The following is a 27,462-nucleotide window of genomic DNA, read 5'->3' on the forward strand; positions in this document are numbered from 1 at the left end:
TGCGATATGAATGATTGGCTCTCTAGATCTTATTGTGGAACTAACAGAGGCTCTTAGCAACTCATTTGAGATCAGCTCTGTGCCTTTTGACCCTTAGGTATCCCCAGGCCGCCTGAGATTATCTAGCAGATATTTTATTTTCCAGGCAAGCCTTCACTCATAGTATGGTTATTTTTTGGTGGCTCCTGCAACATTTTTCTTCCTCTAAGCAGAAATCTCTTTAGTTTGTTCCCTGCTATCTACAGTCAAAAATATTTTGTTTTGTAGAAGTTAAAGTGTTGACACTTTGTAAAATAGAGAAATCACATTGATATGAAAAGTTTGTTTAAATAGAAAGATTGATCATGGTTGAAAGATTAAACCTTAAATGAGGGAAAGGATGAGGACTAAGTGTTAATCTGCCTGTGATAAATGGGCAAGCCAGGCATGGTGGTTCACATCTGTAACCCCAGCGCTCTGGAAGGCTGAGATGAGAGGACCACTTGAGGCCAGGAGTTTGAGACCAGCCTGAGCAGCATAGTGAGGCCCTGTCTCTACAAAAAAAAAAAATTGTTTTTTAATTAGCTGGGTGTGGCAGTATGTGCCTGTAGTCCTAGCCGCTCCAGAGGCTGAGCTGGGAGGATCACTTGAGCCCAGGAATTCAAATTTACAGTGAGCTATGATTACACCTGTATTCTCCAACCTATGTGACAGAGAGACCCTGTTTATATATTTTTTTTAATGTGGTGTATGGGCAAGTGCCAGTTTACTACGTTTCCTATCATGGCCAAATTCTTAAATCAGCCAATATCTTAACTTGAGAAATGCCATTGGTAGATCATTATTTCTGTTAAAATTTATATGACTAAAATTTAATGTCCCTTCATCTTCTACAGCTATCTTAAAAAAAAAATAAAATAAAATAAAAAAATAAAATTTAATGTCTTTTAAGAATGTGAACCAGCAGAATTCTTAACCTCAGTTCCTTACAATCTGATTAAAGTTTGAAAAACAGTTTTATGAAAAAAGATACGAAGTCACAGTAACATTAGATATCAATGAATCTTTGGTTTTTTGTAAGATAATATGCTATTGACAATTAATGATTGTTTTTGTTATTTGAATAAACTGTCCTCTTTCGTGAGTCTATCATGTAATCTTTGAGTAGATGATTTCAGACCACTCCCTCCCATGCTGCCTGGTAGTACTCTGGCAGCCTCCGTTCCTTTCCTTCTCCTTCCTTTCCTGTCCATCGTTACCTGCTTCAGTGCCCTCAATTTTTAGACTGATTGTTTAAGAATCCGTGGTGATTTACCATGTTGTTTCATCGTTCTGTCCTATCAGGAATCTGAATGTTTGTCCTTTACCTCTTGCCAGGGCTGAGGGAGGAAGACGGCATGGTTACATGGGACACCTAACAAGGATAGCTAACTGTATCGTGCATAGTACTGATAAGGGCCCCAACAGTGCATTGGTACAGCAACTTATCAAAGGTATGTTGTTTATAAAAGTTTACATTTTTGCTGGATCAGAGAAAAAACTTAAGAGTGAACTATAAATGTGTGTAGTGTTTTAAATAACTTTGTGGAGTTTATATTTTGCAAATTATTTTTTGAATGAGGTTCTTGAGAATGCGTTTGAGCAGTGTAGTTCTTGGCTATATCCCTGTTCATATTTCTACAGTCCTTTTAAAGCATTGGCAGGCTTGGCTGAGTTTAGCATGCTAGAGTCTCCCTGTCATTTTTAAAGAGCATTGCTCAGTGAAATGTTCTTTTTTGTATTTTTGAGCTTGAAGTACTCATATGCTAGCAGTTGAGCCACTTGAGCTATAATTACTCTTTTTTTTTCTTTTGAAAGCCTTTATATAGCCTATAATTAAGTTCCCTTAACTGCATATTAAGGCACTTACCAGCATTTTGGGGGTATCTATAAGTAAAATGATGGGTATTGGCTTATAAGGACTCTTTCTTTACTAGCATTTCAATTTAATCAGACCAAGGCTATTTGGAAGAAACTATGTGTATGCCTTTTGCACTCGTGGCACCTGGGCCATGAGTCCATTTCTTCCAAAATGAGAACACTAGGAGCTCTGTGTACTCTGGGTTTTTATACTAGCAGTGTTACTAGTCCCGAGCCTTACTCTAAATGTGAAAAATCTTTCGTCTCTCTGGTACTGAATTCAGTTGGTGTTAACTTGCTAAATGTATTTTTCCAGTGTATCCTTTTGTTTTTCTCTTAAGAATGTTGTTTGTTCAAGAGGCCGTTACCTATTGAATATGCACTAAAAGTGTAGTTGTCACCCAGTGACGGAACAGATGGTGCTTGCCCACCTGCAATTTTGCTTCTTGAGAGAGGAGGCATAAGAGGTATAAGCCTTTTCCTCAAGCCATTTCTTATCACTGTTTTATCTTTATGTCCCTAACCAAGGAGAAATGGCCACTTAATGTGATTAAGTTTTTGAGATCAGTCTTTATCTATTGGAAGTCACTTTCTCAGGTAGTATGTGTGTGCACCTGAGTTTGCACAGATGCATGAGTGTTTAAACCAGAATTGTCAAATGACAACTTTAGTAAGGCCTCCAAAATTACAGCCATCGTTTCATTTTCTCAGAAAAGTAATTGCGTATCCTTTTCTTTAAAATTTCTCTAAAAGATATAATTTCTGTATTGCATATGTATCCATATGTTGGTCCATGACATAAGCATTTAGGAAACATTATCTGATGAGAGCAATTTGAGAGGCCAGTTTGGGTTCTGGCTAGATGCCAATCAGAGCATCTCAAGAAAGTGTTGGGAGCTGTCATTTGTAGTATTTCCTGAACTTGCTTGACTATGAAAGATATACTCCCTCCCTCTTTAAAGACCTCAGAAGAGCTTGTTGGAAACACACTTTCCAAGTTAAATTTCTACCAAAACATTTTTAGAAACAAGTTCACAGAGCTACTTAGGGCCCTTGGCCCAATCATGCATACACTGTTGGGCAAGGGGTTCTGGTTTCTGAAAGTTTATGAGGTTAGGCTTTGGGCAGTTTGATAACTCCATTCCTCTAAGAGCACTGGCCTGGCTGTCACCCATTTACTCAGCTGATAGGGTTTGCTCACCATTCATGAACCAGGTGAGTAGGCCCACTCTTGGATTACCTGTTTACTTTATATATCTTTGTGGACATCACTGTGGTGATAATGCTTTTTTTCCTTTTTTCACTCTGAAGATCTTCCCGATGAAGTCAGGGAGCGATGGGAGACATTCTGCACGAGTTCCTTAGGAGAAACTAACAAGAGGAACACGGTAGATCTAGTAGGTTTTACAAGGTTACATTTATATTTTTTCACTGCTCTTAGACTTTGCCCATTTATTCAGAAAGATGTAAAAGGACTTCCATTTACCCCAGTAATTGTGGGCCAAGGATAAATTCATATCAGTATTCAGGATATTCTTGCTAATTGTTCAGTCAACTCCCAATTACCTGCCTGGGATGACAAAAGGGTACTGAAAAGCCCCTGATTTCACACCTTGTTTAGTTTCCATTTCCCTCTGTGCCCTCCTGCCTGAGCACCTCAACAAAATAGCCTCTAGCCTTCCTTTAATTCGCCTGGGTTTTGTTGCCTTGTGCCTCAGATAACTCTGAGTGCTTAGGAAACCTAAATATTCCTTTGGATATTTTCTGGTATCATTGAGTTGGGTTTACCTTCATGTCAGATCATTCCCAGTGGGGAAAAATTTTATAGATTACTTTGAAACCCCAGCTTTAAAATTTTTAACAGAATTGGTACTTTTAGTCAGGGAATAATGGCATTGATAATTTTTTAAAATTATATTGGACTTTGGAACGTATTTTTTTTTTTTAATGTATTAAGTTTTCAGGTAAGTATTACTTTGTTTTTGTTTCTAAAGATGGGGAAAGCATTTGCTTTCTTAAGCACATATCAGCTGATAATCAAAGAGATGATAGCCTTTGATTATCTTGATGGAAATAGTGCTTGACTCTACACTGAAGTATTATTGTCTGACATTTAATCCTATATTTGAAATTTAGCAGCTGCAGTCTTGAATTTCTAATGCATATATTAGGAATTGAATTAGAAATTGAACTTCAACTGTTAGGAATTCAATTATCTGGCAGCCTTACCTGTTCAGAACATAACTTGGAAACAAGAGGGAAACAAGCTCTGAAAGCTACAGAGCAGTCACTAGATAGATCCTGTGACACACTCCCTAAAGAGGCCTGTGCCTACTGCTTTGTAGGTTATCTACAAAATTTGGTTCTTTTTTTCCAGAATCTTGACAGAATGGTGGGTTAATAGCTTTTAAGGTGGGTATAATGATAGAATTAGGAAGTATTAAGAGTTGGAAGAATTAGGAAGTTGAGATAAATATTAAAAGGGAGCTGTGTGGGGTCATTTAGTTTAAACAGGTATAATGCCCCTAGTATCTCCTTGTATTATAGCCCAACAGAGAAATTAACATTTATACTGACAGCCCTGGGTCATCAAGGAAGGGTTAAATCATTTTTAATGACTGTATAACCCACTGTAGAGTAGATAGTTTTAGACTTTTTCCCCCAATCAAGTTGGTTAAAATAATTTAAGCTGGGTTACATACCCAGAATATCACCTAACCTTAGAATTCTAGATCATCAGAGTCTTTAGGTAGTGTGAAATTGTCTTATACTGTTAAATTAAACCATTTAATTTTAGAGGTTTCCATATTGATTCCTTTGTAGGCAATGTAGTCTCCTTTAGGGGAGTTTTGTCATGTTTATTATTTATAAAGAAATATTTAGTAATGTTTTGATTTTGTTGGTGAAACTTCTTTTGAAATTATCCTTTGATTGCTTTCAAAGATAAAAGTCAAATGTTCAGTTATCAGGCATTCATAAAAAAAAAACCTCTTTATCTTAGGTAACTCAGACAGATTTCTCTTGAGCAGTTCTGTAGTAAAAAAGGACTTCATTGCAATTCTGACAACACTCAGTTACTATACATGATGTGGTCAGTAAAGCTGCCATGCAATTGTGTATAAATATTATTACATATATCTACATGGAGGGGTGTGGGCATGCAGTGAAAAATAAGTGTTCAGCCCCTTGTAGATATTTACACCTATGTTGAAAAAAAATTATTATGGGTTCCATCTGTCATTCAAATTGGAGCTCAGTTCTCTGCTTGCTGTACTTTGTGCCATCATACTTAGACTACATACATAATCCACACTTAAGTGAAATAATAAGTTGGCTTATCTAGCAAAAATGGTCAGATTTATAGAGCCCTCTTAACATTGCTGATATTTCCTGTTGAGTTAGCCCCACTCCATTATTTTGCTGTCTGTTGAGACTCTCAGATTAATCTCAAGAGCTCTTCAATTCTTTGGTCCCAAATTCTTTCTTAAATACTACCTCCATTTAGTCTTAAATCCTTCCAATAGGAAATTTTGCTTATAGTATTTTGAGGGCTGCAGATGTTCCAAATGTTTAAGGATGCCTATATTATACATTGGTCCTAGGCCACCAAGGAGGTTTTAAGTGCATCCTCCAGGGTCTTCATTTTCCTGCCCAGATTGTTTTTAAGCTGTATTTCAGTGGAGTTGGATAACATGTTCCAGGGAAAATATGCTATTGTAAATGTTATTATAAACACAACTTGGTAAATACGGTGGACCTTGCCCTTGCAAAGTGACAAAGAGTGCCCATGTGTGAAACATGGTGCCCTTAACCTTCTTAACACATTCATCCAGGGACTTGACAGTTAAGTAATAGGCTGCTTATTCCCTGCTCCCCTTCCCAAACACGTAGATTAGACACACTGCCCTGACTTAAGTGGTTTTAGGGTGGCTCGGATACCTCTCTGGGAATTATTTCAGGTATATTCATAGAACTAGAGTCACCCTGTAGTTCACCTCCACATGCTTGAGTTGGAACATTGGTATGTTGCCCTGGCTTGTTCTCTTTTCTGTCCACAGCAAAGGTAGACTCATATATACCGTCTACACTTACCTGTCCTGCTGGCTCTAGGCCCCAGGACTTATTCATTTATGTTGGATATGCTGTGCCTAGCCCCAAGGGCCTTTCACTTCCACCACAAAATTTAAACTAAACTCCCTCAGAGATATTTAAAGTGCTTTAATCTTTTGACTTCATTATGCCTAAATATGTGCACAGTGAATTCATATGCTGCCTATGCTTTTATGTTGAGTTTATTATCAATAAAAGTTGGTGTTTCAATTATATCAAAGACCTCTGTGTTTTGACTCAGCCCCCAACTGTAAAAATTGGAAAGGATTTAGATACATTTATATAGTATAAGAAATGTTTTTAAACTGACTTCAGAAAATTGAGTTTTTTTCATTTTTTGCCTTCCACTCTAGTGGAGAAAATATTTTAATGTATTGGTGCTTCTTTGCCATCACTGATAAGCTAGTTGATAGAGGTTGTGTAGAAATATACGAATATATGCATGTATTCATTGCCTGGAGAGCCCAGGTTGGGCTGAGAGCTGGTATTTCTAACCGGCCCTAGGTTATATTGATGCCAGGCGTCCACAGTGGGGCCACACTTGGAGCAGCAAAGAGTCAGAGTCTTCCACTTCACTAATATGGGCCTCAGAGTTTAATAGTCACATCATATGTATAATTTTCCATGGCAACTGAATCAGCCAAGGTGAAGAAAATACCTTTCTCCACTAAAAATGGTTAATAAAACTCAGATTTTATTATGAAAGAAGGTAATAACTCAGAAACTTTTTTTCAATGCAACATTAAGAGTGTACTTTATTGAGAATACATGTAGCTTAAGCTGGGCGTGGTGGCATGGGCCTGTAGTCCCAACTACTTGGGAGGCTGTGGGAGAATCACTTGAGTTCAGGAGTTCCAGGCTGCAGTGAGCTTTGGTCACACCACTGCATTCTACTCTAGCCTAGGCAACAGAGCAAGACCCCACCTCACAAGAAAAAATAATGCATCTAGCTTGGCAAAAGTGTTCTTATATACTTGTTACATTCTGCTGTATTTGTTTATTCTTGTTTAGTGATTTATTAGTGTTCATTAATTCAATAAATATTTGAGTGGCTACAATGTGCCAGACGCAGAAGGTGGTAGTACTAAGATGGGCAAAAATCCCCACTTCAATGGAGATGGATAAACAAATGGGTAAGAGACACATGTACACACACATTATGTGTCTTATATAGTCATGTGCCATATAACATTTTGTCAGCAACAGACCATGTATATGATTGTGGTCCCATAAGATTAGAATACTGTATTTTTACTGTACCATTTCTATCTTTAGATACACAGATACTTACCATTGTGTTACAATTGCCTATAATATTCTGTACAGTAACGTAGGAGCAGTAGGCGGTACCATCAAGGTTTGTATAAGTACACTTGATGTACGCATGACTAAAAATCTCCTTTCTCAGAGCATATCCCTGTGACTAGGTGACGCATGACTGTTTATATTTCAGATGGTAAGTGCCCAGGAACAAAAGCAGAGGAGGGAGTTAGGGAGCATTTGGGGCAGACTTATAATTGAAAATTACATGGTAGAGGAAAATCTCAACAAGAAGGTAACATTTCTGAAGACTTGGAGGGAGGGTGTGGGAAAGGAAGAGCAAAGTGCAGGGCTCTGAGTCTGGGTGGTTCCCAGTGTGCACAGGGACTGGCACAGTGTCCGTTGTGGATGGAACAGAGTGAGCGAGGGAGAGAACAGAAGACTTGAGGCCAGAAAGACACAGAAAAGCCAGAATTTTTGTAGCTTTTTGGTTCACAGTGAGCACGTTGGCTTTTGATCTTAGATGAGAAAGAAATCAATTAGATTTTGAACTAAAAAGTGACATGGTTTCATGTACATTTTTGAAGGATCACTGCGGCTACTGGGTTGAGAACAGACTGTAATGTGGCAAGAGTTCCAAGCAGGGAGACTGGTGAACTGCCTAATTAGCATTAATGCAGGTGAGGGGCAGTGGGGCCTGGCGCTTGGTTGCTCATAATAGACTTGCTGAGGAGTGATAGGATTTTAGGTTACACTTTGATAGGGTGGACAGTTGCTGGTGGGATACAGGAAACAGGATGACTAAAGTTTTTAGCTGAAGAACAGGAGTTAAGGCAGCATTTACTGAACTGGAGATGCCTCAAAAGGAATGTTTTTGAAAGTGTAGGTTAGGAACTTAGTTTTGTATACATCTGAGTGATGAGCTGACAGGATTCTGGTTAGCAAGTATCCCCCATGGGTAAATTAAATAGTCTTTCTAGCTCATTTTAGTAATAGCAATTCAGACTGGGATGGTATAGGGTAGAATCAAAATCATATCTTCCATTAACATAACTGTGAAAGGTGTGTGTGCACTGTGTAGTTATTAATAATAACTTGCTAAACCTAATTTCCTTTTGGAGAAAAAACATTTTAAATACCTCCCAGGATTGCTTTGAGGATACAATTTAAGTAGAGCATGTAAAGGGGTCACAATGTCTGGCACATAGTAGTTGCTCAACAAAAGTTAGTTTCTCATCTTCAATGAGTGGTAAAATCTTAATTATTAATTACGTAGGAACAGTAAAATTATGAATGAGGATGTGTAGTGTCCTATTTGAACTTAAGACAGCAAGACTTGGCTAAGAGTAACCAGCTCTCTTTTGTTCTCTCATGTTCAGTTCATATAGCTTACTCTTTCCATTGTCTTCTCTTTCTGTGCCCTACCATGGGTTTCCACCCCTAAAACACACACTGGCTTAGCATGATATCTGCAGCAGTTTGCCAGTCAGGTGGCCTGAAGCTTTTCTAAATCCACCACAGTACAAGCACTTGACCTGCTCGTGAATGTACTTGTCCCATATGGTGCCAGCTGCAGTGACCAAGCAGTATTCCACACTGCCCTCTGCATTCTGGCTGGCTTTTCCTGGAACATCCGCATGCCCACAGCTTTCCCAAGTAACTCACTAAAGCTACTTTGACTCAAGGCAGGTGCCCTTCATTGATCACAAATTGTGTGCCTTTGATTTCATCAGGCCAGATTCACAAGTAGAATGGGAGTGCTTTATACCTTAGGATGGAGAGGGAAGTATTGAAAATACTGGGTTATTTTCACTTGGGCTTAGTTTTTTTGTTTTGTTTTTTAACCAAAGATGATCAGACCAAGAGAAAAGATTAATCTTATCCAGGCAGTAGTTTATTCAGAATTTTACAAGTCATGCACTGTACAGACCTATTTGGATTTACTTTGGGCTTCTTGAACCAATGTTGGAACAACTTCACAAAACAGACCAGGACAGTTTCTGTGACTCCAGGCCATTAGGCATAGCCTCAGTAGTTGGCAGGTGGCAGCAGCTCATGTCTTCCCCTAAGAACAGTGTTCCCGCCCAAAACACTTCTACGAAAAGTACAGGATAAGTAACTCAGAGACTACAAGTTACCCTTGAATAAAAGTACTTGTTTCTAGAATTTTATTAACTGTTCATATTTATCACTTGCTATATAACAATTACTATTATTAGTACTGTACTTATTTGTATATCTTGATTTCTAATTGTTAATTCACTTCCCCCTAATATTGTGTGACATTGATGAATTAATAAAAATCACTTAACCATTAATTGGTGAGCAGTTCATGTTTGTGTTTTTGCTTCATTCCTGAGAGTTGGTTGTAAGTTCTAGGGCAGGGGTGTAGATTTTTAGGGGCAGAAGATTTGGAGTCTTTTTATGATCAGAGAACTATTGACTCAAGTTGTATTTAGTGCTTATAGACAATACTTTTGTTAATGTGGACAGGAAATTCAAGAATTTAAAATGAAATGGTTATATTTAAACCTGACCTTTCTGGTGGCTCATTAGTAATCCCTGGGGATTGCCGTTTCCCCCTACAGGCCTGGCACGTACAAACTATTTTTATGTGTCATCTGCGCCATTATTCTACCTTTCTTTTGGTACACATTTAACTGGAGATAATTATAAAAATCACTTAAATGGAGGAGTAACACATCCCTCTTTTTTAAAATCTGTTTTCTGGTGATGTTAGTACTAAGGAGTGAAAGAACGAGAAGTGGATATCACAGAACAGGTAGCCAGACCCAAGTGGAGTGTGCCCTTTAAGCATGGGGTGGGTTTGACAACTGTGACTGGCTTTTGTTTTTTATGTTACAAATTGAGAGAAAAACTAAATGTGATTTTTCCATAACAATGCTGATACAAATGTCCAAAACTTTTCTATGTTAAATAGTTTTTTACATTTTTATGCATATAGGTTACAACCTGCCATATTCATTCATCCAGTGATGATGAAATTGACTTTAAAGAAACGGGTTTCTCACAGGATTCTTCTTTGCAGCAAGTGAGTCATGCCTAAAGCTTTGCTTTTTGTTTTTATTTTAAATGCATAGTTTAGTTGCCATTTATGAATCAGCTTCAAAATCAGATTATGTATTAGAATGTGATTTGGGGTTGCTTATTAGTTAGGCAAAAGCATTTAAAATAGGAAGTTTTGGGTACATAAGAGGTAGGTTTATATTGATTATGTTTCCAGGGAATGTTCCATACCTGATAACAGTGATGAGTTCAGTAAATTTTCAGGTGATTTGAATGAACTGAGTAGAAAAGAAGTCGTCTCTCACATGCTCATTATGGAGACCTCTTCAGTTGTTGGGTTGTTGCTTAAAGATTTGTGTACTAGAGATCTGTGGGTAAGAATACTGGAAATGAGACTTTTAAAAATGTAAGAGTAAACTTTTACCAATATCCCTTAACCAAATGGCTTGTTAAAATGCTCCTTCCCCTGTTAATGGTATGTTTCTAAAATCTTCAAGTTATATTTTAGTTACATCTAAGTTAGGTTTTAGTATAAATAACTCATTGCCACGTCTACCCTTCAGCCCCCAAATTCATCTCCATTTATCAGCTGTTGATTGTCTTTGTGGGGGAAAACGGGATTTAAATAATAAATGTACTGATTTATCATCTATTGGTGGTTCTTGGAGAAGTGACAAATAATTATACTTCTCTACTTGGTATCAAGTTTGGGAGCTAAAAATAGAAACCCTTTTGCAGATGATCGGCTGTTCATATGGAGAAGTTGTCCTTAGCCAGGACCAGAAGGTCTTGGTGTGTAAGTTGCTTTGGCGTGGCAATAGAATTAATGGGGACACTTTTCCATGTGGCACTGACTGTTACTTGGCTTCTTTTCTTAGCTGCTAAGCCTCATCTTTTACTGGGGCCAGGATGAGGCTTCTGATGCTTATGCTGGCCCTATCTTTCAGCTTACAAACTCCATGCCATACTTGGTTTTGATACTAAGGCTATTTAGGATTCATCTTTTCCAGATAGGTCTGAAATAGCATTTTAGCACTTAGTTGGCTTCTCTGTTGATTCTTGACATTTCTGCCCTTTGGAGAAATTAGTCTCCTGAGGTTAGGGAGTAGCACCCAGCCCATGTGTGTGCTTTTGAGCAGCAGGGGCTTCTCCAGGAGCGCAGCAGCCCTCACCACCTCCAGTCTTGCCCTGCTGTTAGGCAGCACTGGCCACCCAGGTGTCCACCATGCCTCACTGTGAGCCCTCATGCCTGCAAGCAGCCCTTTCCCCTAAGTGCTTTGATATTGCTCCAGGAAGTTCTTAGATAACAGCCTCTCTCTCTCCACTGAAGCATCTGTAGAGCATTTAAATAGTCTGGGACTCAGCCGGACATGAACCCAATTGCAATACATTGGTCCACCCCTAGAAAGAAGCTTGATGATATAATATGTAAATTATCAAGGTGTTTTTTTTTTTTTTTTTTTTTTTTGAGACAGAGTCTCACTTTGTTGCCCAGGCTAGAGTGAGTGCCGTGGCGTCAGCCTGGCTCACAGCAACCTCAATCTCCTGGGCTCAGCGATCCTACTGCCTCAGCCTCCCTAGTAGCTGGGACTACAGGCATGCGCCACCATGCCCGGCTAATTTTTTTTTGTATATATATTTTTTTAGTTAGTCAATTAATTTCTTTCTATATTTTGGTAGAAACGGGGTCTTGCTCAGGCTGGTTTTGAACTCCTGACCTCGAGCAATCCGCCCGCCTCGGCCTCCCAGAGTGCTAGGATTACAGGCGTGAGCCACCGCGCCCGGCTGTCAAGGTGTTTTTGTACCTGTCAAAATACAGCTTTCAGCTGGCACCGTGACTCTTACCTGTAATCTCAGCACATTGAGAAGCCAAGGCAGAAGGGATTACTTGAGCCTAGGAATTTGAGGTTGCAGTGAGCTGTGATCACACCACTGCACTCCAGCCTGGATGACAGAGCAAGGCCCTGTCTCTTTAAAAGAAAAGGAGGGCCGGGCGTGGTGGCTCACGCTTGTAATCCTAGCACTCTGGGAGGCCGAGGCAGGCGGATTGCTCAAGGTCAGGAGTTCAAAACCAGCCTGAGCGAGACCCTGTCTCTACTATAAAAATAGAAAGAAATTAATTGGCCAACTAATATATATATAAAAAATTAGCCGGGCATGGTGGCGCGTGCCTGTAGTCCCAGCTACTCGGGAGGCTGAGGCAGTAGGATTGCTTGAGCCCAGGAGTTTGAGGTTGCTGTGAGCTAGGCTGACGCCACGGCACTCACTCTAGCCTGGGCAACAAGCTAGACTCTGTCTCAAAAAAAAAAAAAAAAGAAAGAAAGAAAAGAAAAGGAAAGAAGGAAATACAGCTTTCAGAAAAAGAATGCCCTAAACTTGGGACTTTGAGCTACTGATTTAATCTAGAATTAGTTTTTTTTACATCTGGAAAGTAGAGCCCCTTATTTCTCACGCTGTCTGGTTCCAGAGTCGTATCTGTTCTGGGGAACGTTTTCTTACATTATTTTGTGTGTTTGAGTGACTGCCGATATGTATATGAAATGATCCCAGTCACAAAACTGACATACTAACCCAGCCTTCACCAAGCTCCTAATCTTGTGAATTGTATCCACTTCACATAAACTTTTAAAAGTGGGAGGAATAATTATTTTTTTTCTGATTGACAAGCTTCCAGTAAACTTGGCTTTTGCATGTTTAAACTATAAATCAACCGTGGATCATTTTGAAAATAAGAAATATGTTTCAAAGCAACTTTTTAAAAATTTTGAGAATGCAAGTCTAGGTTGATTAAGAGTTTCATCATAGTAATCAGAGTGTTAGTTTATCAGCTTCAAGTTCCATCCACATTTGAAATTGGGCCTCATAAATAAAGTGTGGAGAGAAGTTAGGGCAGGTTATTTAACAAGATGACCAAACGTTGTCACCAGCAGGGCCTGTCTTGAGGTAGGAAATTCCTCACAACTGCCCATTTTGTTATGCCTCCAGCCTTTTCTGGCCTCCTAAAGTCTAGTGTTTCACTCCCAGTCCCTCTGATTCTGCCCAGTAGAAGGGTGGAGGGTGAGGTGCTCTTCCCCTGTGCAATGTCTGGAGAATTCAGCCCTGTCACAGATGGGCTCTAAAGTTCTGATCTGGTCACCTCCCATCACCCCACATCACATGCGGGCTTGTTGATAGGCAGTCAGGCCAAATTTAGTTTACTAGTAGTTTCTGTTGCCTGGTGGTGTTACTGTTAAGAGATTTGCTTAATAAAGTGGTTGTCCCACTTCTCAGTGACTTGAACAGTCTCTTTGGGCTAGGGTGACAGTACTGGGAAGTGTGCTTTTTTAAATACTTACACAACCATGTGGTGTTTTCCAGATTGGATTTCTCAGAGTTTAAAGCACTTTATATATACCTTTAAATAGAATATAGTAATAGTCTTCATGTATGTGGGTTTATAAGCTTTGATAGCTTTATTTGTGAAAAATTAGATTTGAAATGTAAATTCTTTGCTAGTTTGTGTCTTTCTAAAACCTATAATAGAACTAATGAGGACTACAGTTGATAATTTTTCTTTGCATTATTGCATGGAAATTACTAGTGTCTGTCAGTTTCTATATATCTGTCTTTAGATGAATGGATAAAGAGAATGAACACATATTTGTGTACATGTGTGTATATGTATGTATGTCTGCATATGTATATCTATATGTACTACATATATGTATATATATTTATGATATTTTTCATATTTGCACTGTTTTTGAAGCATTTAAAATATAAAAACACTTTTGGAACTATTTCTTCCCAGAAGAATCATAGTGTATTCTCCAGAGGTATGAAAATGTTGAGGGAGCCAGGCACAGTGGTGCATGCCTGTAGTCACAGCTCTCAGGAGGCTGAGACAGGAGGATTGCTTAAGCCCAACCATTCAAGTCCAGCTTGAGCAACATAGTGAGACTCTGTTTCTAAAAAACTAAAAATAAAATTTGAAGCAAAAAAATAATTTATTGGGAAGGACCTTCTTCCTTGCATGACCAAATTTCTAATCTGTAGGTGAACTCAGAGCCTGGCTTATGCTGCTTGCTCAGCAGAGTAACTTCATGGTTCTTCACCACATATTTGAGGTTCCAGACATCTATTTGCCTCATACAAGAGAAAGCTACAGTTCAGAGGCATTGGTTTCTTTAATTTTAATTTAATGGCTCTGAATGCTGCCTGTTGTATTTTCCATTCATACATCCACAATTCAGACCCGCATCCCAGGACGTGTCCCCCTGCTCTATTGCTTTCAACCAGATTTCCACGACTCAGCCTTGGTTGCACTCCATGCCTTACCAAATGTGGTCTTGTGAAGCTTCCTGTGCAGTGATAACATGAGTGACCGTTGCATAGCCAGCCGCACACTGGCCGCATGCCCCTTGTGCTCATATAATACCATCTCTGTGGGCAAGAAAGGGGACAGCATGGAAGTGGGAGTGAGCAGAAGGGCATGGGTATGCCATTGTCTTGCATGGAAAAGGGAAGTTTTGGGTTCTCTGTTTCTAGAGAAACTATAGCTTTTTTCAGACCTAAGCAATAGATACCTTCCAAAGCCAAATATAAGGTTTGTTTTTTAATGATCTGCAATTTGGATTATCCATGCCATAATTCCCTGCTACCAGAATAAGTAATCAGGAATTAATGGTAGAGGTATTTCTGCATTGTACGTCTGCAGGGTGGAATCTGCACTCCCCTCAGATGTGGAACCAAGGAGAATTCAGTTTAACTAAGTCATAGCTGTCCCATTCCCAGCAAGTGGCCGCTGGAGTGGTGCCACTGCCCCACCCATCATGGGCTCACCCAGGGAAGCAGCCATATCGTCTGTGCACAGCTCTGGCCACAAGGCAGCATTTACTTGGTTATTTGGTCTCTGTATTTAATGTTTAGGTTAAAATGAGGAGGTGGCACTTGCTCATTCTTAAATGTTCTTTACTTCTGATTAATGTATGAGAACACACTTGCTGATTTCACTTGCTTCCTTGAGCCTGCTTGTTTTAAATTAGAGTATTAATATTTTCCTGGAGTCCATTATAACATTCCCCCATTTTTCAACTAAGAAAACCCAGGTGAGCCTGGTACTCTCTAGATGCAGTGTAAGGAAACAAAACTGTTCCACCATGGGTCTTCTAGTGTTACATACTTTTCACAGTGATTTCAGATAAGTGTTTAAACTTTCTGCCCTCTCTTTAAGGTAGGTAGGATAGAAGTGACTTCTATATTATACTCTTCTCAGCCTCTAAGACCTAAATCTCTTTTTGAGAAAATGAAATGTCCCTGAATGTTTTGTTTGTAGGATCATAATTGTGTTCATCAGTCATTTTTCCTTTGGTGCTATTTTGCTGTAGTGGATTAGGGGTGGGGGAGGTGGCAAGGAGGGTGGGTGGGTGGTTGCCACTTGCTGGATCTAAGGATAAAGTTGGTTGTGTGCAGAGGTGACTGACATACCTCATAATTTCAGACTGTTACATGTCACTTGATCACTTCTTCGAACTAGGCTTAACCCAAACCTCTCCCTAAAGATTTTAGACAGAGTGGTCACTTAATGTTTCTTACAGTGACATGTGCATTATAATATAATGACTTGTGGACCAAATTTTAAACGTTTCTCTTTTTTTGCAAATTGTGTCTGAAATTATTTGATTTTTTTTTTAGAAAAACACACCAACTTTTAAAGCCCTATGGCTATATAAATAAGATGATTTCTGGAATACAAATGGGCAAATAGTATGTAGAATGTCATTAGAATCATTATATCACTGTCACTGGTCCTGGGGTTGCCAGGCCTTTTCTGATTATCAGATGCAACAAATGACGTCCAATTTTATTGACCAGTTTGGCTTCAACGATGAGAAGTTTGCAGATCAAGATGACATTGGCAAGTGAGTATGTTTCCCTCTTTCTGTAACTGTCTCATGCACTCCTGCTCTTTCTGAGACATTTTTGTGATTTTGTTGGATTCTTATTCTTTGGCATTCATGATTTGAGAGACACCTGCTCTCTATGGTTATCCAGCGTTTCCATCCCAGAGACTGGATAATTAGGACATAAAAAAACATCACTGCCAGGAAAGAAGCATTCACCATTAGGCTTGACCTCTTTCACAGAGGTCTGTTTTCATTAGATTACACTTGTAAGAATTTTAGTTGTTCTAAATTCCTGGTCTTAATGTTAAATACTGGTATCCAAAGTAATTAATCCTTATGTTAACTGGCTTGAGGCACATTCATTAAGAGAAAGTGCATGGGATATTACATTATAGCAGATGACCAAACTGGCAGGGGTAGCTCTATCCTACATGTACTCTCTTCTCTAAGTGACTCGTAGGGTAGATTTTGAGTTTTTTCCAAGGGCCAGACAGTTGAACCACTCATGCTGCATTCAGGGTGAGAAGCATAAAAATGAGAATTAGTGATACTATGTAGGATTAATGAACAGAAAATGTATAGGTGATTCACAGAAGTAAACAAATGGTCTAGCATCTGGCCTTGGGAAAGAAGAGATATTTATAAACAAAATATTTTTGAGATGAGTAGTATAGCTCATTGAGAACAGAGTTTAAGAAAAAAAATTAAGGCAACTGGTATTTGAATATTAGATGACTGTTCACAGGAGACTTCCTGATTATGCCCATGGACACCCAGTATCTGCTGTGGTGCCTTGGAAGCATTAAATTCTCAACAATTTGTTGAACTACAGCCAGTGGAGGCTGTTATTTGTCACAAATTGCAGTTTACAGTATGTGAGAAGCTAAAATATTTTTACAGCACACCCCTAATTGTGCCATAAACATGCCATATTGGCACCATGGAATGGAGGCTCCACTGTAAATAGCAGTAGTTGAAGGCTGTCAGTTGTCTTAAGAATTGGCTCATTTAAATCCAGAAAGAACATGAACACAAGGAATTCATGCCTATATCCCAGGAGCAATCTACTTGGGAATGGATCCACTACCTCACACCAGACCCTTGGCAACTGAGCATTTAACTGTCTGGACTCTTACTTAATTTTACTAGTTAGGAATCCATAATCTCTTTAAATTTTGTGTTGGAAGCTTGTAATAATGATTGAGTAGAATAAATCTTTTAAGAATTACAAGATAGCCCCACCTACTCAAAATTATGTTTAATAGGCTATTCTTTTATTCCCTACTTTTTTTTCTAGATTGTGCCTTGTTATAGCATAAGATTTCAGGATGTCTGTTTATTTTGTGTATGAATTTGGCTATCCCTGAAGAAAGATCAGTGTCTGACAGCTTTTATGTATTTTTTCATATTTTGACTTGGTTCTTTGCAAATAACCTTTTTCTTGGTTATATTAGTATGGCCTGTGGAACCATGGTTGTTACTATGCATGTTAAAAATATTTTATAGAAAGGAAGGCTTTGAGGGTCTGTCAAATGCTTATGGCTCAAAAGGCTTCTATCCCAATCCTCCCTTCCTGTATAAATTCCTTAATACAATGAAGGTGGCATCATTTAACACAAAATGGATGTTTTTGTTTGTTTTTTACTTATGGAGATTTTTAATGATAGTATAAATATTAAATTTGGAAAATTTCATGAATGCTGTTTCTGTGAGCTGATAAGTAATTAATGATTCCTACACTTATATTGTGTTCACAGTGTTTCTTTTGATCGGGTGTCAGACATCAACTTTACTCTCAATACAAACGAAAGTGTAAGTATAAATGTTGCCTGTCATGAGCAGCATGGCACATGAGAGGTGGAAAATGGGAATTGGGTTCTGTTGGAGCCCCTGTGTGGATGCCATGTGCACTGGGACCCCTGTGCTCTATGAGCCCCGATCCTAGATTGGTGTTACACCCTTCACCCACTCCCAGTACCTGCCTGATACCTGTGGACATGTGATTTTGCAATGCTGGTTTAAGATGTGACAGCTAATAAAACTAGAGTTGCTTGTGATTGCGGTATAGATATTCAGCCTCAGAGAGAAGGCCTGCCAGCCTGCTTCCTTTTATTCCTCCTTTGTGTCCCAGAAGAGAATCCCAGGCTGGGTCAGGGCAAGCCTCTCACTCCGAGACAGTTCTCTGGAAACACTAAGACAGTTGCACCATTTGAATGAGCACAGTTTGGTTTTGTGTTAACTAGCATGAGAGACCGTTGGTTTATTTGCTCATGTGATAAGGTAGAAACTACTGATGTGAGCCATTGAAGTGCATCACTGCTTAGCTGGTCTGTGATCCTCATTAGAACGTATCTGGTGCTGCGTCTCTGGAGCAGGGGAGGTGAGCCAAGGAGAGGGATATGGTCTAGGCTTCTTGTTTCTAGTTTTGAGCCCGCTCTTTTTAGGGGAGCTTCTTGTTACCTACACAGAAGCTAACATTAGATGTTTACATTTTAGTTTGGTGTGTGTGATAGTACTGTTTTTAAAAGGAAATGGAAAAATGCAATTTATAATACCTTTGAGGAAAAAATTAACTTGATTTTAAATTTGTTCTTTTTCTCTTGATTTTATATAGGGAAATATTGCCTTGTTTGAAGCATGTTGTAAGGAAAGAATACAGCAGTTTGATGATGGTGGTTCTGATGAGGAAGATATCTGGGAGGAAAAGCACATTGCATTTACACCGGAATCCCAGAGACGATCCAGGTGAAAGATGGTTTGTTACAGTTGTAATTATAGCCAAGCCATTAAGCAAATGATTATCATGAGGTGTCATTGTGTCATCAGCTAGCACACATATTTAACCCAAAGACCAGTACTTTTTTCATGATCAGAAATGCCCTTGTTAAGTGACATGAGTTGGTCAAAGTGATCTGCTTAAAAATACTGCGTGTTTAGACATAGTTCATGAAATGCCATGACCTAGCATCTTCCGAATGGGAAAGATGCCGACAAATGTAGTCACAGTGCTTTTGACTAAATAAATGTTCCCTCACCAGTAATGACAACAACCTAGTTAGATATTGTTTCTTACAAAAGTTTCTCAAAGGAGGGGGAAAGGGAAAAATTGTTTCTAAAAGTTAATCTATCTTGGGAAGACAGGATCATGTCAATTGATACATCTGGGTCAGTCCAATCTTTTTTTTTTTTTTAAACAGGAACCTAAACAAATTACACAGTTCTAGTTATGTGAGTATTCTTTATCAGAATCTTTATAATTAGGAGAGAGGGATATTTGAATAGCGCTGAACTTTCATTTTTATTTCTTTTGTTTTTAGTAAGTAATGTTTTCACATGGCATAAAATTCATAGGGAACAAAAGGATGGATATACAGTGAAAAGTGAGACACTTTCCCACCCCATCTCCCAGCCACCCAATTCTTGCTGGACCGTCCATCCCCATCACCCATTCCCTGCGTGTACTGGAAGTTATGTTGTACCTCTCAGGAATACTCACAGCCACAAGATGCAGAAGACTCAACAGTGGCTTAAGCAAGTAAAGGTGTATTTGTTCCACAGTCGAGAGCTGATAAGGGAGTTTAATAAGATCATTATACCTAGCTTCCTTCCTTTATTCCCACTCTGTCATCTTCTGCATGTTGATTTGTCTCCTTATGACCACAAGACAGCTGCTGCAACTCCAAGGCCAGATAGCAACAGACAGCTCCATGGTAGGGTTTTTTTTGCTTGGGGTTTTTGGGGTTTTTTTGTGTGAATCGAGGAAGACAATTTAATGTTTCATCCGAATCCAGAGGTGTATCAAATTAAATGACAGCTCCACTTGGCAAATGGCTGTTACATGACGGCATCCAAGAAGAAATGGTGGGTGATGTGGGGTTTTTTTTTTAAGTTTAAAAGTCCTGATCAAATTTGTTTGTCATCATTTACTGTGAGATTTTGGTCCTCATGTTGAGTACATGGCACCTGATACCCAGAAGGAACACAGGATGAGGAGAGAAGGTAGTTTTTTCTTATTTAACAACTCTACAGAGGTATGATTGACACATAATAAATTGTACTTATTTAAATCGTACACTGGTAAGTTTCAGCTTTCATGAAACCATCATCCATCAAGATCATGAACTTAGTTCTATCACCCTGAAAAGTTTTCTCAGGCTCTTTTGTTATATCCTCCCCCTGCCAGACCCCTCCCCCCACCAGCTACTTTCTGTTCCTTTTAGATTACTTTGCATTTTATAGAGTTTTATGTAAATGGAGTTAATATATTATATACTCTGTCTAGCTTCTTGCACTCAACATAATGTTGCCTCACATAGTAATAGTTCATTCCCATTTTTGGCTGAGTATTATTCCATTAAATGGACATACCATGGTTTTCATTTTCCTGTTGGTGGACATTTTGGGGCTATAACATCACTTGAAGATAGACTATGATAAGTTAAAGGTGTACACTACAAACCCTGGCAATCACTAAAATAATAACGCAAAGGGTTATTATTAATAAATCAAAGGAAATAAAATCAGATCAGAAAAAAGAAATCCAAAAGACAGAAAAAGAACAAAGGGCAGCTGGGACAAATAAAACTAATGCCAAGATGATATAATTAATCTTAAATTACTGTATTGGATAAATGAACCAGATACCCTAATTAAAAGGCTGAGATTGTTAGATTGGATAAAATAAGGCTAACAGTATGCTATAAGAAATAATTTAAATATAAAGACACAAACAGGTTAAGAGGAGAAAGATGTATGTCAGCACTCAAGAAAAGCTAGAAGATTTGTAATAATCTCAAAGTAGATTTCAAAGGAAAGGAAAAAAGAAAATCATATATTGATGAAGGAGTCAATTCATTAAGAGGACATAATGATTTTCAATGTCTACATACCGAATTACAGAGCTACAGCATACACAGAGCCAAACTCGATAGAGCTGAGCAGAGAAATAGGCAAATCTACTAATATAGGCAGATATTTCAATACCCCTCTCTCTCTCTCAATACCCCTTCTCTCTCTCTGATGAAATAATAGGTAGAAATCAGTAAGGATATAGAACACTTGAACAATACTGTCAACTTGTCCTACTTGCACGTTTATAAAGCACTCTCCCCAACAATAGCAAAATACATAAATTCTTTTCAAATGTATGAAATACTTCCAAGGTACACCATATTAAGGCCATAAAACAAGTCTTGATGTATTCATTCCAAAGGGTGCAAGTCATTTTCTGACCAAAATGCAGTACAGTTAGAAATCAATAACAGATAGATCTCTGGGAAACCCCCAGATATTTAGAAGCTGAATAACACATGGGTCAAGGGGGAAATTCCACAGTATTTTGAATCATAAGAAAATGAAAATGCAGTGTATCAGAATTTGGGATACGCAGCTAAAACAGTACTTAAAGAATTATTTTTAGCACTAACCAGCTATATTAGAAAAGAAACAAATCAATGACCTCAGCTTCTACATTAAGAAACTAGAAAAGGGGAGCAAATTAAATTCAAATAAGCTGAAATAAAGGATAATTAAGATTAGAATGGATGTATATGAAATGCAAAACAGAAAAACAATAGAAGTTGTTCTTTGAGAAGACTGATAAAATTGATAAACCTCTAGTCAGAGTGATGAGAAAAAGGATGTAAATTACCCTATCAGTTGTGAGAGAAGTGACAGCAGTAGATTCTACAGATATTAGAAAGATTAAACAGATAAGGGAATACTGTGAAGAACTCCATGCCAATAAATCTTACAACTTAGATGGTCTTTGAAAGACACAAACTACCAAAACTCAAACAAAAAAGACCCAAATACTCCTGTATCTATTAAGTAGAATTTTTTAGTTTAAAACTTTCATCAGGCCGGGCACGGTGGCTCACGCCTGTAATCCTAGCACTCTGGGAGGCCGAGGTGGGCGGATCGCTCAAGGTCAGGAGTTCAAAACCAGCCTGAGCGAGAGCGAGACCCCGTCTCTACTATAAATAGAAAGAAATTAATTGGCCAACTAATATCTATAGAAAAAATCAGCCAGGCATTGTGGTGCACGCCTATAGTCCCTGCTACTCGGGAGGCTGAGGCAGCAGGATTGCTTGAGCTCAGGAATTAGAGGTTGCTGTGAGCTAGGCTGATGCCATGGCACTCACTCTAACCTGGGCAACAAAGCGAGACTCTGTCTCAAAAAAAAAAAACTTTCATCAAAAAATAAGAACTCCAGGCCTAGATGGCTCACTGATGCATTTTACCAGACATTTCAGGAAGAAATTATACCAGTTCTATACAAACACTTCCAGAAAATTGAAAAGGAAAGAATATTACTTATCTAATTCTGAGGCCTCACCAGTGTAGCTTGATCCCAAAATCTGACCCCCCAAAAAATAAAACTGGCTAATTGTATTCATGAGCATAAATGTAGAAACTCCTTTAAAAGTTTAAGCAAATCAACTACAATGGTAATACGTCATGACCAAGTGAGATTTATTCCAGGAATACAGAATTGCTTGAACATTTGAAAATCAATCATTGAGCACGTAACCAAATCCAACATGCATTCCCGATAAAAACTCAGTAAACTAGAAATAAAACAGAATGTTATCAGCCTATTTTAAAGCACATACAAAAAACGGAGAGATTAGCATCAGACTTGGTGCTAAAAGACTGAAAGCTTCCCCCTAACATCAGGAATAAGACCTGAACGAGATGTCAGTTCACATCACTTGTTTTCAGTATTACACGGGAGGGTCCGGCCAGGGCAGTAACTCAAGAAAAAGAAATAGCAGACATCTAGATTGTAAGACATAAGTAAAACAATCTTTATTCACAGACAACATGACCACTGATGTAGAAAATTTGCTGGAATCTACAGTACTATAAGTACAATTAAAATGACGTTAGCAAGGTTGCGTGAAACAAGAGCAATATAATTGTATTTCTACATATGGCAACAAACGGTTGAAATTGAAATTACTAAACAGTACTATTCATAGTAGCATCAAAAATATTATATAGGGATAAATCTGACAAAATATGTATAAGACCTGTATGCTAAAAACTATAAAACATAGCTGAGAAAAATTAAAGACAACTTGATAAATGTTTGTAAGTAGAAGACTTAATATTGTTAAGGTGCCAGTTCTCCCCAGGTTGATCTATAGATTCCACACAGTCTCAAGCAAAATCCCAGGAGGCTTTTTTGTGACTATTCATAAGTGGATCCTTAAATTGATATGGAAGCACAAAGGACTTAGAATAGCCAAAACAACTTTCACAGAAAACAAAATTGAAAGACTAACACTACCTGATTTCAAAATACAGTGATTAAGACAGTGTGGTATTGGCACAAAGATAGGGCACAGATCAGTGGGACAGAATAGAGAGCCCATAAATAGGCTGACACACACATGGACAATAGACTTGATAGAGGTGCAAAGTGTATATTACAGCCAATTGTAAAAATTTCTTGGATATATCACCAAAAGCACAATACCTAAAAGCAAATTTGTACTAAGTTGAACTTCATCAAAATTTAAAACTTCTGTTCTTCAAAAGACACTATTAAAATGAAAGGACAAACCATGCATTGAGAGAAAATATTTACAAATAATATGATTAAAAAAAGACTTCTGTGTAGAGTTAAGAAATCTCTACTCAATTTACAAATGACAGCCCAATTTTTAAAATGCACTAAACATGTTAAACACTTGAGAAGGTATAGGATGCCAAATAAGCATATGAAAATATGCTCAACATACTTGATCATTAGGAAAATACAAATTAACACCCCAATGAGATACCACCACAGACCTATTAGAGGCAGTTTTTGGATTGTCAGCTCCTCCTTTAGGCGAACTACAAGCCTAGAGCAGTTGATGCATGAGCGAGGGAAGGCGCACTCACACAAAGCAGGGTCTTCCTGGATGTCAGTCAAGTGGCACTCCGGAGGATAGGGTTCAATTAAAGCATAATAGGATTTATGTTGTTGGATGACCTTTAGAATTTTCTGGGTTTAGCTGGTAAACAGCATTAGCTGTTTAGCTGATAAACAGCATTAAATACTTTGGTCCCTTTTCTTTGTTCTTAGCTCGGGGAGTACAGACAGTGAGGAAAGCACAGACTCTGAAGAAGAGGATGGAGCAAAGCAAGACTTATTTGAGTCCAACAGTGCCAACGCGGAGGATAAGATGGAGGTGGACTTGAATGAACGTGAGTTACCTTATTCTCACATATTACTTGCTGTGTGTTGGAATTAGATACTTGGAAAAATAGGTGAAAGAGTAGTCTGAAGCATCTGAGATGACTTCTGAAGGAATGATTAAGTTTTAGAGTTTTAAGTTTCAAAGACTGGGCTTGGGAAAGGAGCAACTTATACCTTTGATGATAAGGCATCTCTTTATGATATGCAAATCGTGTGTGAGGCCGGGCTAAAGGACAGCACACTGGTAGGCCAGTCTTATGGCTGCAGAGACCATGTGCTGTGGCAGAAGGGGAAAGACCACTGATTGTGTAACGAGAAAATAATTGTGGTTTTTAGAATCATGAATGGAATAAACCAAAGGAAAAGCTTTAGCTTTAATGGTTTTAAATGGTTTTAAAATGTGTTCCTCATAGTTTAGTTAGCCTTTTAAAAATACTGTTAACTTCCAAAGGTTCAGAAAAGTATTCATGTGAAAGAGCCTTATAGGTTGATAGGGGCTTTCCCAAGCTTGACCAGTTCCTGTCCTCCGGGAAAGGCTTTATGTACTGGTCCTAGAGACTGAAACCCAGCTGGGGGTGAAACTTGTGGTAACCTCAGAGCTGGATGGGACTTGCGCAGCCATCCAGCAGCCGCCACATTACAGATGAGGAGTCTGGGAGCCAGCGAGGAAACTGGGTTACCTTCTCTCCACTGCCTCTGTTTCCAGCTCAGCCTCTTCAGGAGGAGGAAGTAGACTTTTCTCTTAGTAATTCATTTCAAGTCAGCACGCTTTTCTCAAGTTCCTGCTATATGCCAAGTGTGGGCTTGTAACTGTGAACAAGCCACAGACTCTGCCTCCGGGGCTTGTCATCTGCTGGGGAAATAGATCGGTGCAGGGGGTGGGGATGAGAGCTGCCAGACTAGAGGAGGGGAGCCCAGCTCCACCAGGCACCTGCACACCCAGAGAGGTGTGAGGCTTAAGGGCAAGTAGGGATTAGTCAGTTTGAAAGAGAAAACAACTAATAGAAAGGCACAGCAAGGCTTTATAATGTGGCTCGAGGATGAGAAGGTCAGAAGCCAGATCCGGAATTGTCTTCTGAAAGTTCTGGGGAACCCCTGAGGATTTGGTTAAGTATACCATTATTGGATCTGTTATAAGACATCACTCATGACAACAGTGTAAAAATGGGCTAGAAAACCCATGCTGGAGACAGGAAGACCATTAAGGCATTATTACACTTAAGAAATAATGAGGGCTGGCAACAGGGAGACATGAGATGCCCTGATCTTTAGACTTCAGAATCTGTGGGTTTTTTCTTTTTAGTTGTACAGTCCAGTATGTTAAGTATAATCATATTGTTGTATAATAAAGCTTTAGAACTTTTTCGTCTTCCCAAACGGAAACTCTGTACCCAATTGAACAGTTCCCCATTTCCCCCTCCGCAGCCCCTAGCAACCTCATATAAATGGAATTGTACAGTATTTGTCTTTATTAACTGGCTCATTTCACATAACATACTGTCCCCATGGTTCAGTATGTGGTGTATATAGGATTTCCTTCTTTCTAAAGGCTCAATGATATTTTGGAATCTATGGTTCTTGAAGCGGGCTGAGTGGGGATAAGTGACTGGGAGGGAAGCTGTGAACTGGGCATGATTTACTGTACGTGCTCCTATTGCTGCTGTGACTCGAGGACTGGGTGGGGGAAGGAGAGGAGGGTGAGTGCCTTAGGTGCATTCGAGTTCACCCTGCCTCCCAGGCTCAGCACTGCAGGGCACCAGCCCTCCTGCTTCTCTGTTCCTTGGGAAAGGCTTCTTTTGGGTCATGGGATCTCTAGAGTCACAAGGAGTTGAGTATGGATTCTCCCCCAGGGCTGCAGGATTGCCTCAAGAGAACTTCTGCCACCCCACCAGTCTCTGTGGCTTCTTTTGGAGGTTCTGTGGACTGTTCAGAACAGTTTCTAATGTCCTACTGACTCTGGGGAGCTGAGCTGAGAAAGAATATCCCAGAGTGATAACAGAAAAGTCATTTTTGTGTTGGCCTAATTTAGTTATAAGTGGAACTGGTTCAGATGGAATGATTCCAGACCTTTGCATATGGTGGGCTGGCAAAAACATCTATCACATTGACTTTTCTGAGATTTTGGGTGAGATTTGCAAGCATTCAAGCATTACCTCTTGTTGGAATCAGTGGATCCCTGCCACACTCACACAGATGGATGGGCAAAACTAATTAAGTGCCTGTTACGTGCAGTCCTCATTTAATTGTCACCAAGTACATAGATAGTCCTTATATGAATTGAACAAATGAAGAAGGAACTTGGAGAAGTTAACTTGCCCAAAGTCATAGCAAGGTCTGTCTTTAAAACTGGAACATTTCTATTCTGCACAGGTCCTTCCATCACGCGTGTCTAGTATAAGCTCCTAAATGGCTTGCAGGTTCCCTAGCATTCCTTCCTTACAGCCTAGAGCAGGGGTCCTCAAACTTTTTAAACAGGGGGCCAGTTCACTGTCCCTCATGTTGGAGAGTGCGTACTGTGGGCCTGGGACGAGTCGGCTGCTAAGCATGACTGACAGCAGTGGCAAAAACACCCAGCGGGCCGGATAAATGTCATAGGCGGCAGCATATGGCCTGCAGGCCATAGTTTGAGGGCGCCTGGCCTAGAGGTTCCTAATTGTGATAGAAGACATCTCTGATAGAGTGCAGTGGCTCTTACACCCCCCTTGTCCCCAGCAAGGATTGAGGATACAGCACACCGTGAAGAAAAAACATGGTGTGCAATTTGAACAAATAGAGACCTAATTTCATCAAAAGGGACACATTTCTTATGGAGTGACATTTAAACAGAGACCCGCAGATTAAATCCAAACTTGGCGAGCAAGCAACATGATGAGAAGGGGCCCACAGACAGTAGTAGCATGCCCAAACAAGTTCTGCCTCTCCAGCCTCTGAGGTCAGTCCTGTATCTACAGGACTAAGGAAGCCTTCCTGGCGTTTGTGTTGGACTGCAGAGAGGCCAGGGAATGTGTGAAGTGCAGCCATATCTGGACTGGGAAGCATTAAGGTTGTTCCCAGTTTATTGCAGTTGAATAATCAACATGTTCTTTATCTTTAATAAACTTTACTTTGGAA

The 27,462-nt window shown here is 39.2% G+C and overlaps 1 protein-coding gene across 22 annotated transcripts in view; it reads left to right on the forward strand.

The window, feature by feature from the left end:
• PPP6R3 (protein phosphatase 6 regulatory subunit 3) overlaps positions 1-27,462 on the forward strand; it is a 147,789-nt gene that overhangs the window by 106,018 nt on the left and 14,309 nt on the right. For 10 of the 22 annotated variants that reach the window (XM_012757457.3, XM_012757460.3, XM_012757468.3 and 7 more), the window contains 7 exons: positions 1,357-1,472; positions 3,190-3,275; positions 10,214-10,300; positions 16,078-16,175; positions 17,918-17,972; positions 18,775-18,905; positions 24,238-24,359. In XM_012757457.3, coding sequence (XP_012612911.1) covers positions 1,357-1,472; positions 3,190-3,275; positions 10,214-10,300; positions 16,078-16,175; positions 17,918-17,972; positions 18,775-18,905; positions 24,238-24,359 — 695 coding nt within the window. The remainder of the gene's footprint in view (positions 1-1,356; positions 1,473-3,189; positions 3,276-10,213; positions 10,301-16,077; positions 16,176-17,917; positions 17,973-18,774; positions 18,906-24,237; positions 24,360-27,462) is intronic. The other 12 variants (XM_076001703.1, XM_012757461.3, XM_012757459.3 and 9 more) reach the window with 4 other exon arrangements.

The sequence above is a fragment of the Microcebus murinus genome, chromosome 4 (assembly GCF_040939455.1).
Source record: "Microcebus murinus isolate Inina chromosome 4, M.murinus_Inina_mat1.0, whole genome shotgun sequence".
Classification (NCBI taxonomy): Eukaryota; Metazoa; Chordata; class Mammalia; order Primates; family Cheirogaleidae; genus Microcebus; species Microcebus murinus.